Below are 13,302 nucleotides of genomic sequence, written 5' to 3' on the forward strand. Positions count from 1 at the left end.
TTCAAGGGTTTCATTCTAGATTGAGGTGTAGTTTTGATTTCTAAGAAATACAGGTATTATAAACATTTTCTCATTCATTTGCACTAAACTAACATCTTTAAGTATGAAAGGAACAATCCTAGCGTTCTAAAATCTACAACTGTTATTACTCCATTCCCAGAATGCTGCTGAGGAACTTCAGGTATGTTTTTCTAAACTGGTTAGAGGAAGTTATGCTGAGACATACACTGCACTCCTACAATGCAGTCATTAGATATTAGGAACATTTGGATCTGTCCAGTACAGAATCAGGGTGGGGTCCAAGTGTCTTGGGATCAAATTGCAAGATTTATTTATTTTTTGCTGTGAACATTATAACCAGCTCTGGCCATCTGCTATATAAAATAAAGGAGACGTTTCACGCCCTCTCACCAGGTAGTTTCTGAACTCAAGAAAGTCGAGAGACACTGATTACAAAAAAAAAAAGAAAGTTCGAACTTAAAAAATACCTCTTCAGGGAGATTGTGATTATCCTGAGTAAAATGACTCCTTAAAGATTCCCCCAGACTTTGACTGGGGGAATCTGGTGGTGGTGGTGGTGGTGGCTGATGACCCTGCTGAAGCTGATCAGTGAAGGAGGCAACAACGGCATGAAACAAGAAAAGAAATGAAGAGCTGTGTTTAAAAAGACAGCGGCAAGAAGACGAGAGGGATGGCAATGATCTTTTTTTTTAGGCTGTTTGATGGACACGACCAGTTGATGAGAGTTTGTGGAACGTGCAACATTTTAGGAAGAAGTTCCAAAATCATGGACTGTTGAAAACTGTTTGACCTAGTAGTGGGCATCCTGATAGGAATTACCAAAGGTAGTATAAATCCATCGGGGCAATCCTACTATTTTATTGTTCTTAAAATACCGCAATATCCATTTTGAATCTTTATGTATAAATTAGGGTGAAAAAAATGTGCAAATCTACTTCATCCAGGGGTACTGTAACTAGATAAGCACATAGCCAGACAAATTGACTCACCGGTCACATTTAGAGCACCCACCCACCCACCCACTAAAAGGCAGTTGGTTTGGTCATTAAGTTTCCTGATTTACCTCAACAGCTGTATATGTAAACTTGCCGCCCCCTAAGTTGTGCAGCGACTCATAGTGAGTTGGGAAAAGGAGGACTTGAAAATAGGACAGAGCAGTCTGGTCCCTTTCTCTTTCTAGCCGGAGCTGCAGAGACAACACTAGTCTTACTCGGAGAGCAGAAGAAGAGACACTTTGTGGGGAAGCTATAGCTGAGGAGAGAAGCAGCTGGGACGCAGATCACTCTCTCCATCTTGCAGAGATACAATTTTCTTTCAAATTTGTTGAAATATTTCAGGTGAAGAAAAGAAATCTTGTCACCTGGAAACATGCACAAGAGAACAAAGATAAATATTGCCATCTTCGTGCTGGTGGTGGGTATGGCTTGCATGTTCACAGCAGTGGTAACAGACTACTGGGCAGTGCTCAGCCCGCAGGTTAATCACGCCAATGAGACCTGCGAGGCGGCCCACTTTGGCCTGTGGAGGCTGTGCAAGAAGCACATCTACATCAGCACGGAACACTATGTGGAGGGACACGGTTGTGGACCTATCAACCTGCCTGGAGGTAAGAAAAAGTGTCATTTTGAGGCAAAAGTGTGGTTCTACTCAGTGTGAATATTGTTTCCCTGTTATTCTGAGCTGCTCCATGCATCCAGCAAAGAACTCGAGGCATGGAGCTTCCAAGAATAGTGTTGATGCAAGATCACTGGAGAAGTCATATGACATTACAAACTTCCTTTTGAAATAGACGAAAGGTCATGTTCTAAACAAGACGTTGACAGGCTCACACATGTAAATACAAGTTTTCTCTACAAGATTTTTCAACAGGAACTCTGAAATAATCCATTTTTTACACATTAGCTACCAGTTGTATTGAAATGCCTTGGTGTCATATGCATTAGTCTCTGAGCTCAGGTAGAACTTTTTGCTGGTTTTTTAAGTCGACCATTGATCCTCCATCAGCGATGTAATCTGCTGGACCCTTCCTTTCAAAATACTGTGTGGAAACAGCATCCAGACAAACCAGATCTGAAGAACTTTCACTGTCTTCATTGTTCACTGCTAAGCATTAACAACGAAGGCCCAACATGCTGCACATTTTCCATAAACAATACAACAACATCTGTTTTTGTTTGTTTGTAAAGCAAACTACGGATGAGTCTGACATAGAAACATGTTCAATGCAACATCCACAGGTACATCACTTTAGAATAGCTTTTCATAAACCATACATGGTTACAATTTACTTTAGTATTTAATTTTGTAACATGTATTTTTTAGATCACAAAGATGTGCAAATATTTTATAGAAATAAATTGAAATGTTTAATAAATGTTTTTGTATGTAGGTGTAAAATCCAGACTGCGTTGAATGCAACAATGAAAAAATCTCCAATGAGTATATTAATTTATTTTTGACTTTTTCTTTTCCAAATCAGTTTGTCCAGTTTATTTAAACTTAAGTATTAGAAATCTAGAGATGTAGAGCAGTCAGCTGTGTCAATGCTGCATACACATTCATCACAAAGAACACGTTCATGAATGGGATTGGCCAGAGATTGTTTCTGGAGTGCTTCAAAAGGAAATGGGTCCCAACAACAATCACATTAAGCATTACTGTAACATTTTATGGCACCTTTATCCATCTAATCCTCAACACTTCATTTTAAAATTTGAGGAACGTTGAACTTATCTTACAGTTGCAGACTGCAATAAAATAAAATACGTGTAAACAATGTTTATCGGTTGCCAATAATTGATAAACATCTCTCATCTCAATGACATGCGGTCGGGCGTCACTCATATATGAAATAGTGGCAAGTTTACAGGCATGTTGACTGAGATATGAGAAATCATTATCTCGCTTAATTCTTTTCGACCCTGGAAGTCGTTTGAAACTTGGAACTCAAAAATCTGAAAGCTACCATCAAAAGGTGACAGTGTCTGTAAAACACTTTTGAAACTCTCATACTTTATGCGCTGCGAGGTCATTCCTGAAACATATGCTATGCCAGATGATAGTTCCTTGAAGCAGGCATGGCAGGTATGTGCTGAATATATCAAAACAGCTCGACCCGCCCATGACAAGTGATGCATTCTTCTGGACCTTTTATCAGAAAGTTAAACTAGCAGAGTCAGGTTATGGATAAACATAATAAGATGGACAAACATGCCTTCATAATACTGACTTTCACTCATTCATCTTGAAGCTGCTTATCCAAAATATGGGTCAAGTGTTACTCTAGAGCCTATCTCAAATAGGCAAACACAAAATACACACTAGACGAGCTGCCAGTTCATTGCAGGGCGATATGGGGATACAGACAACCAGTCACACTCATAAAACCAACAAATTTTGGGAGAAACTAATTCATTTAAGATGCATGTTTTTATAATTTTATTTTATTTAACCTTTATTTAACCAGGTTAGCCTCATTCAGATTAAGAATCTCTTTTTCAAGAGGGACCTGGGCCAAAGAAGGCAACAAAAGGTTTCAGACACATCAGATCATTACAGATACAGACAAGTTACAACATTTTACAGACAAGAGATGTACAGTATAAAATAGATAACAATAAAAACAACTACAACGACAACAAAGGATTTGTGCAATAGGCTATGGGGAGAAACAGTTGCACGTTTCAGCATTTGCTGTATCTTAAACTATTGTTTTAAAAGCATTTAAAGAGACATAAAGCATATATGTTTTTGGTAGTGGGGGGGGGGAGAAGATGGAGAACCCACTCAGAAATGAGGAGAACATTCTAACTCTGCACAAAGAGGCCTCGGGCGGAATTGAACCAAGGATCTTCTTGCTGTGAGGCCACAGCAGTCCTCACTGCCCCACCACGCAGTTTCCCCCCAGATTATTACTGTACAGTATTTGCATTACTTCGGATTATTTTCACACCCACATGTAAACCTCTGATTCACACCAGGACATAAACAGACTGGGGGGGTGAGAGACACTCATCTGGAAAATATGAGCTGAGCTGTTTTTTAAAAATCTTGGCTGGCAGATTAATCGTCAGATGATCTCAGAGAACTTGACACGTATATAACAATCTATGCATGTCACTTCGACACAGACACTCCAAAAGTCACTTTTTCCTTTCTTTTCATGTTGGGTTTTTTTTTTTCCAATCCTCATTTATAAAGCTATTGGGATCTCTAAAATAAAATTTAAAAAAAAACAAATACAAGGACTTGTGTTTCTCCTCTATTGGACATTTTGGTAGTTTTTGCCATAGTCCACGATGCCAGGCAGCTACTATAATATATTCACTGTGTTTTCATATGAAGAAATGCTGAGATTTTTAAAAAGAATATGTAAAGTAATAATGTGCAATATACTCAGTAAGCAGTTGTTGTCGACATGCAAATACTCAGCTGTCTTATGAGCGAGCCATGAGGGTCAAGTGTTAAAGGCTAGTCCAGCGTTCCTTTGACTGACAGGGCCAAATGCAGAGACGGGCATAACTCTAAGGCCTGCTGTCCCGGCTAACTCTTCCCACGAGACCCTGCTGCAGTTTCACACCATCCTGGAGCCTACACAGCCACTCACATTACGCCACTTTCCCCCACATATGGGATACATAGTTTAGAATGCATGTGAACCGCTGCTATCTTGCCATTACATACATTAAGGGGCATTTGAGTCCAGGGTCAGACATCACATATGGCCATGGAGACACTTAAATTGGGACGGTGGAGCAAAGGGGGAAGGACCAAAGAGCAGCCGGACAAAGATAGGCCACAAATAAACTTAATTTGCCAATCCCATCTTATCTCATATTATAAAATATTAAAATCAGGTTTGCCATGAATGAAAAGTACTGAAACATCAACAAATGTGGGTGCTTCTTCACGATACATTAGTTAGTTGAATTATGTTGGTAACATCTTTCGGCTAAAGCAGTCAAAACATGTTAAACACAGAAGAGAGAGGCATGAAATTAAATATCTTTATTGTAAAGGTTAGACAGTGTATTTCAGAGCTTAGTGTGTAATGCTTTATTACCATGTTTATTAAAAAGTTATGCAAGAACTTTCAAGTCAGGAGGATTCTGTAATGTGTGTCCAGGTTATCAAGTGGAGTACTGTACTTGCATTAGTTTTCAATTTGCTTTACTTTGCAGAAATTTCAATAATTAAATGCAGAAGTCATTTCCAATATGCATTTTCCCGATTAAAACTAATCTTGGTCTGTCAGTTTTTTATGCTGCTTGCTCTGTATTGAATTGTTCATACATTACGTATATTACTTTTCTTCAAAACATTTGAAGAAGAAATCCACTATGTCCTCTAACAGATGACACAAAATGTGTATGTAGTTAATGTCAATTTTGGTGACATGTAGCCTGGTGTTGAATTATTATTACATGTATTACATGACACAAGTGACCAAAGAATAAGAAGGGTTACATCAGTCAAATTGCATTGATGAAAACACAACTGCATTTGCGTGTGTGTGTGTGTGTGTGTGTGTGTGTGTGTGTGTGTGTGTGTGTGTGTGTGTGTGTGTGTGTGTGTGAGACAGAGAAAGAGTGAGAGTGAGAGTTAACATAACTTTGCAAATGAAGATTGCACATAGAAATAAAAAGGGAGTTTAATTTCGGTTCTTTAACGGTAAAGTTAATACTCTGTAATAACTCACTGATGATTATGTAGTCGTCTAATGACCTGCCATCCAGTAATGTAACTACCTCTAACTGTATGAGAACAAATCAGCGTAATTTCTTTGACATGACGAAAAACCCCATGAGACACGTATTGGCACACGTGACCACCTACTTTAAAGGGGAGTGGGTGTGTACATCCAAGTTTAATGGAAGTACATTATGTCTGACACAGTTTATTGTTGCTAAAAAACATTTTTCATGATTAATAAACAAGGAACCATGAAGTCACAAATTTGAATATGAGGTGTGTTCCAGAAGTACCCACGACAGGACTCTTATCACACATTCATGTGCCCTCTACACTGAGAACACTGGAGCTTGTTGCTTAGTAACAACTTCTGTTCTTTGATGGCCAGTCCCTGCCCTCATTCTAAAAAACATTTTTATTGTGTGTAGGCTACAGAGAAATCACTGTATCTGAATACTTATTTATACCAATACTTATGTTATTTAAGTGTAATTTCATGGTTTCCAGGGAATAAAGGATGCTTATCTATAGTCTCTACTATAGGTCAACCAGCACATTTACCTGTGATAATATAACATTCAGTACTACATATTTTCAAATGAAATTATTCCCCTGATGTTCCATGGTAACATCACATGGAAAAAGGAATTACCACTATGCATGATATGAGCTCCCTCTGCGTGTGATCTAATGATGTAGTGGTGCGCCCACTCACTCTATGCAGATAAGAGAATCTAAACTGTGCAAAGATGTTTAGACTTTACAAACAAATGTAGAATTTGTCTCCCAGCCTGCATTTCTTTAACCTTACAGCCATTTTCACATTTACAATAAAGCTCTACAAACCAGACCAGTGTCTGCGTGGCATCACAAAAGCATTTTAGCGGTAAAAATATCCTGGTGGTGTTAGTGTGCGATTGTCCTTGTTAAATATGTATAGCATAGTGTGAACGTTCAACAGGGTAGCATATGCACAGGGTGACTGCAGCTGGCCTTTAGCCAATGGTTCCCACTCTTGCTTTGATTGTATATTAGAATATGTAGAATTTATTATAAAAGCAAATCATGTTTAAATTGTTCATCGACCACAGTATATAAGTTGTGAATTAATTTAATGTGAGATCAAATGATTATATTGAATATCAAAGGCTATTGAAAGCTTTTTCATGTGATGCATAACATATGTTGTTGAGAAATTGTGTGACCAAAAAAAAAAAAGGTGTAACTCTAACTGAAATCTGTTTTTTTTCTCTTCACAGAGGAAAATTGCACTTACTTCAGACACTTCACTCCAGGGCAGGATGCTGAGATATTTGAATATAAAACACAAAAAGGTGGGTTTCTGTTTGTTCCCATACATTATTTCCAAGCAAATAAAAATGACAGAGGATTAAAAAATAAATACATAAATTTACGTCCCTTGGAATATTAGGACACTCCAATATTACCTCATCCACTGCTCTGCGGGTTTCGTTCTTGTTTTATTTATGACAAAAGCACATTCTAAATGTCATAGCAGGTTTATTTGACTGACCGTCACTGACAAAAAAACCCTTAGAAGACAAGAAATATCCACAGATAAAAGGCAAAACATTTTTCCTACCATTTAGGTTCCTTCACAGGTTTTTATTTCCTATATGATTTCTTCTATGCAGTGGTCATATAAACAAAGATGAGCTCCTATTGCTTTGTTTGCCATTAACTGTATTGTAGTTGTTGTTGTTTTTGCATTGTTTATCTATTTATTAAAACATTTTTGTAGAGTGCATTATGTGACTGTATTTGCCTGAACATGTGATTTTTTTTTTTAATCTATGAGTGCAATTTGTTTCATTTTTGGATCCAACAAATAAAATTCTAATCACAAATAAACCTTGTGGAAGGGTTGGGCATGGTCCTGGCCTGCAAAACAGGCATATAGGATTGTCCATCCCTGCTGGAGGTAGGAAACCTATTGAGTGTCTTTGTAGTTGGAAGCGTGGATGTTTTGTGGGCCAGTTCCCAAAGGTCAAAGTTCACGCTTTAATGTCAGAATTCACTGTATCTTCTTATCAAAAAGCTGACAGTGTTTCACTTACAGTCTTTGGAGACTAATTTAATAACTGTGTAGTTCCGGCTCACATTTCCTCCATCTTCCATCCATCGTCTCTCCAGTGGTCCTGTTACAGTTTAACTCCCATGTTATCTGTTCGGGCACAGAAACACATGCAGATCCCTGTCAGAAGCAATCATTGGGGTGCAACCTAAACTAACACACTAATGTAAGCTATTCATGAGCATGTCCTTTAACCCTGAAACACACACACACACACACACACACACACACACACACACACACACACACACATACATACACTAGCCCTTAAGGGGACACAAGTTGGAATGATTTCAGCGCTGACCTAAAGTTCTATATTGTGTTTTTCACCCTCGACTGAGCCATTTAGCTGCACCATAATGGTGTATATAAGGTTGAATGAGCATAGTGGATGTATGTCGCCACAGGAAGATCCATCCATACAGTCAGACTCGTACGCTACAGTGGGAGCCGGCCCGTAAAAAATAAATGAAGTGTAACGAAAGTGCAAGAGACAGTCATGGACACTGGAAATGGACAAGAATATTTTTCTTTTACAAGAAAACTATAAATAATGTCATCGTTATTGTCAAAGAACATCTTCTTCCTCAAAGCATTAAATACATGATATCTGACAAGTGACTGCACCATGATTAAACATGAAGTGTAATGTTTCAATGCAGATGTATATAAAAAAATAATCCCCAAGCTTCAGGGTCTTTTCTTACCAGTACTCTATTTACACTAAACATACCAAAGTCAATGTATTTCAGCCCAGCACAGTAGTCACCTGCTTGTAAAAGAGGTGTGTGATGTAACAACGACAGCTTCAAATGCAAACAGGTTCATTCATCTTTCATTCATTCTTCTTGACTGCTTTTTCCGCTTTTCGTGGGTCATGGGGTTGCTGGGAGCCCATCCCAGCGGACATTCAGGCAACGACGCCGGTGCACCGCCGTCAAACAAGTTAAACTATTGTATATTTTATATGGCAATCTCATGGATCTGTGGACTGGAAAGTCCCTCATAAATGTAATAAAATTTTATGTGATCGCATCGGTTTTTCTTTTGATACCTCTGTATTGTGTTCCAGAGGCAAACTGATAATCAAACTCTTACAGACATGCATGCAATCTCAGGGAATGTATAGCATTGAGGGCATGGCCCACTCCCCTGCCACTATGAGATGAAGGCTCTCTTCCCCCCCAGTGGAATGCCTCTCCTCTGGGCATAGTTCACAGGCAAGCAGGCGGCAGATCAAACGCCCTGCATACTATCCACCTCTCGGCTTGGAAAAAATCAAGCCAGCTGCTGTTGCTATAACAGACACCAAGGACTGCATTTTACAGAGTCTGATGAATTTAAATATCATTGCCTTCATAAGGCAAAAAATTAAAAAGAGCATGATAAGTGCGGTTACATTTTTTTTGTTTTCATTGTCTCGTAAAGTTCATGTTATCTTCACAATTGTCACCTCATATTTCTGTGCTGCAAACAGAAATATTTATGCAGCACAGAAATATAAGGTGCTGCTATTATATTTTTTATCCTACTGTAAAAGAATTCTGCTGAGAATAGCTCTTACAACAAGGAGATTTTTCTGGATTTATAGTTTGAAATGTGAGACTACTGATTTTTTTTCTTGTTGTAAAGAATGTGTAGTAAATCCCAGCCTTGTTTTTATCAAATTAAAATACATCAAAATTAATTTGAAAAAAAATTGTGGCTCTACTGGAACAATAAAGATTTAAAAATCACAGCCCATTTCATCATATATATATATATATATATATATATATATATATATATATACACACACACACTGCACATATGTAACATTTTCTGGACTGTAACTGCATATCATGTAAGTTCATCCCTTTTTTTGTTCCCAGAGTACAACATCTCTGCTGCAGCCATCTCCATCTTCAGTCTGGCCTTCATGATCTTGGGGTCTCTGTGTTTGATCGGATCCTGTACTGGAAAAGGAAAACGAAGAGACTACCTCCTTAAACCAGCTGGCATGTTTTTTGCATTTGCAGGTGAGTTCAGTTGAACAACAAATTTCAATTATCTCCCCGCAAGCCTTCAAGATATGGAATGAAAAAAAAAAATTGCTTGCCTTCTATGGTAACAGCGTGTCGCCCTCTTTCCCCAGGCCTCTGCGCCTTCATCTCACTGGAGGTGATGCGGCAGTCTGTGAAGCGCATGATCGAGAGCGAGGACACGATCTGGATCGAACACTACTATTCCTGGTCCTTTGCCTGCGCTTGCACCGGCTTTGTCCTCCTCTTTCTCACTGGCATTGCCCTCCTGATCCTCTCCATGCCACAAATGCCCAAGAATCCGTGGGAGACTTGCATGGATGCGGAGCCAGAGCCGGTGGAGTGAACAGCCAGACAAACAAGTGAATACAGGATGACAGTTGAGTGAGTCTTTTGTTTTGAGGACAGACGTTAGGTTCATTTGAAATACAGGAGGTAGCCATATGAGCGTAGGGTCAAGGTGGCCCTAAAAAGATTGAGTGTGGGTGGACCATAGCCATGATGGGGTATTTACCTCCTACACAATTATACTGCAGCTTGACTGTGGAGTTCTTTGTTGTCGGAGTTCTAATTGTTTCTTCATCCTGTACACACTCAGAAACTAAAGTAAAGCAGCAATTTAGTTCATTTAGAGAACATGGCTTATATTTGACCTGAAACCTTCCAGTAAGTGCCATCTGTAACCCAAACCAGTCATTAGTATCCATCTCTTAATTATTTAAAATTCTTTCCAAAATGTCATCAGAATGGCCAATGTAGTTACAATTATTTAGGGACTGTGTTATGCACCATATCTTGTACATATCTTATGTTCACCTGTTGATTTTTATCACTCGACTTATGCATTTTAATATTACATTGTGGATTTGTAGATTCAGAGAGGCTCCTCGTATATGAAGAATGTCCAATAAAAAATGATCTTAGGGAAGAAATGGATGACTTCAAGCAATGTAGTACAGAGTAGGTGTGTTTGCGTGTGTGAGTGTGTGGCAGGCTGAATGCTAAACAGTCTGCAGCACTGACCATTTTGGAAAATGTTCAGTTCTAGCAGGTGCATATACAAGGACTTTTACTTTCCTGTTGACAGCGTCCAAACCGGACCGATACAAAACATTCTCTGTTCATTTTCCTGTCTTTTTGATCCTTTTGAAATAGTAGCCTGCATTTACCACTTTCTTAAAACCCCCACATGGCTTTTACCGGCATTTTCCAAATCCATGTGCAGACATTGGCAGGCAAAAGGTCAGTCCTCTTCCAGCTATCACTGACTTTGAATTCATTTATTTTATTGTAAAAAAATAATTGTCTGTGACAAAAGGAAACAGGAGAATATTTTGACATCCAGCTGTAGTTACAGATTCATGCAGCAACACTACATATCAATGTAATTCCATGATTTGGTGGGCGTGTATGTTTGTCCTGCATTTTTCTGCAGTATGAATAACATTGCTGGTCAGCTGTAGACCTACAGAGTCCTTAAAGCATTTCCTACACGATTGAAAAACATCTAGTAGAAGAGAAAAACAGTAGCTGCATTCAAACTTTTACTGAAGCAAAAGTAGCTTTTAATATCAATAAAAATGATTGAGTTCAAAAGGTACTCCTTAAGCAGAGTGAAAGGATTTTCATTTGTTAATGCATTTGAACCTTTTGTGCAAAGCCAACTCTTGTTTGCAATGTGCGAACATCCATCTTATGATTTTATTCAGGACAAATGTTTGTTTGGGATTTTTTCTGTTTTTGACATTTTTTGGACAAAGAAATAAGGGAAAATAGATCAAACTAATATTACGAGTGGCAACAGCTAACATGGTTGTGTTTGTCTTGATTTTGGATATGGCATGCAGTTTAAAAGGGATTTTGAATACAGTTGATGTGCTATGACTTTGTAATGAGAATAAAACCCTCATATAGTTTCAAGAAACGTTGTCTGTGTGTGACATTTTTGTCAAAGGTACATTTTGACATTGTTCATCTTTCCTGAAGACAAATTGTAGTTTATTATTTTCATCCACCAAATACAGTGTTAAGATGTGTTCCAAGTGTTGACGATCCCACAGAAAATGTTAAAATAAAAAAAAAAAAAAAGCCACTCGTGACAAAGCCTCGACCCTGACTCTGAAGCTATTGACCCAGCCAGACGGAAAGCTTTAACCTCTGTGTAGTAGAGGAGGATTAAATTAAAAAGACAGAAGACATTTCAATAAAAACACTTTAATAGAGAAACAAATAAAAAAAAGAAAATAAACCTTTACACACCATCTAAATCCCTATTAGAACCACCACCAATTGAAATAAAGAAGCGTAAACAGATCAGTTATTTTTACCCATGAGGGAGGAACCAATACGACTTGGAGACGGGGAGAACAGGTGTGTCAGTGGTTCCCTGTTGTGAGGGAAGGAGAGCAAACAGAAAACAGTAATAGATGTGGTGCTTATAGAAGGCTGAACACAGTGCTGGCTGGGCAAAAGGTTGTTCCCTTTCAATGTTCCACACGCACACACACACACACACACACACACATACAAGATGGTTTCACTTTTTCTTAAAGAGGCAACACACAATGCTTTCACAAGAAGAATTCAACGGACAATATACTGTCCGAAGCTGGGTGGGAAAAATCTGCATTACAAGAGACAAAACCGTAGGGTTCGTTCCAAAGACTGAGTAAAACTGATTTTGGAAACAAATTCACAATGGAAACAAAATTGAAGCCTTAAAACTACGATGACAACATTTTTTAAAATTCTTTTAAAATGTCTTTGGCTCAGTCTCAGTCTCTTCAAAAAAATATTAAAGTCTACTTGAAAAGATGGTAAATTATTCGTATTGCTCAACTTCAGAGATTATCCGGTGACTGCTTTGATTCCCTAAAAAAAAAAAAAAAAAAAGATTCACACCAGGGACCAACCATAGATTTTGCCCTGCTATGAAATTTGAAGGAAAAAAGAAATTACATGACCATTACATATTTGTTTGACATGTTAGTAAAATATCATAATAGTTTTATTGATAATGTCACAAGTTATTGTACACATCAAGTAATATACCAAAATCTGACTCTGTAGATCGAGTAAAAGCTGTTTTTTCTCCTTTGTTTCCCTATCCACAAATCAATACACACCGATAAAAACAGGGATAAAATCCAGCTATGTCATCTCAACATGCATGAAAAGAACAGATGTCACATTAAAAAGAAAAGGAAAATAATTTGATTGTTGCAAGGCTGAGAAGAGGTGAAGAAACAGGACAACTGCAACAACATATGCTTAACAGTATGTATTGTACAATGGAATATGTTGTCTTAACAGTTGTAACATAAAATCTCCTATCAGTAAGACACAATCTTAAAAAAAAAATCTAAAAAGTCAAAGATGTTGCAACTATCAACTGGTTTGTTGTCCATTTTTTTTAGAATAATTATTTGTGAATTTGCATAATCAAAATGGGCATACCTCTTCTTTGAACAGTGT

General features: G+C 38.0%; 1 protein-coding gene across 1 annotated transcript; it reads left to right on the forward strand.

The window, feature by feature from the left end:
- The first annotated feature begins 1,182 nt into the window (after window positions 1-1,182).
- Window positions 1,183-10,183, forward strand: LOC137599825 (voltage-dependent calcium channel gamma-1 subunit-like). Its single transcript, XM_068321003.1, has 4 exons — window positions 1,183-1,627; window positions 6,972-7,046; window positions 9,679-9,825; window positions 9,942-10,183. Exons 1-4 carry the CDS (start codon window positions 1,390-1,392, stop codon window positions 10,172-10,174), a joined length of 693 nt encoding a protein of 230 aa, XP_068177104.1. The 5' UTR covers window positions 1,183-1,389; the 3' UTR covers window positions 10,175-10,183.
- The last annotated feature ends 3,119 nt before the right edge of the window (window positions 10,184-13,302 follow it).

Source organism: Antennarius striatus, chromosome 8 (assembly GCF_040054535.1).
Source record: "Antennarius striatus isolate MH-2024 chromosome 8, ASM4005453v1, whole genome shotgun sequence".
In the NCBI taxonomy this organism is placed as follows: domain Eukaryota; kingdom Metazoa; phylum Chordata; class Actinopteri; order Lophiiformes; family Antennariidae; genus Antennarius; species Antennarius striatus.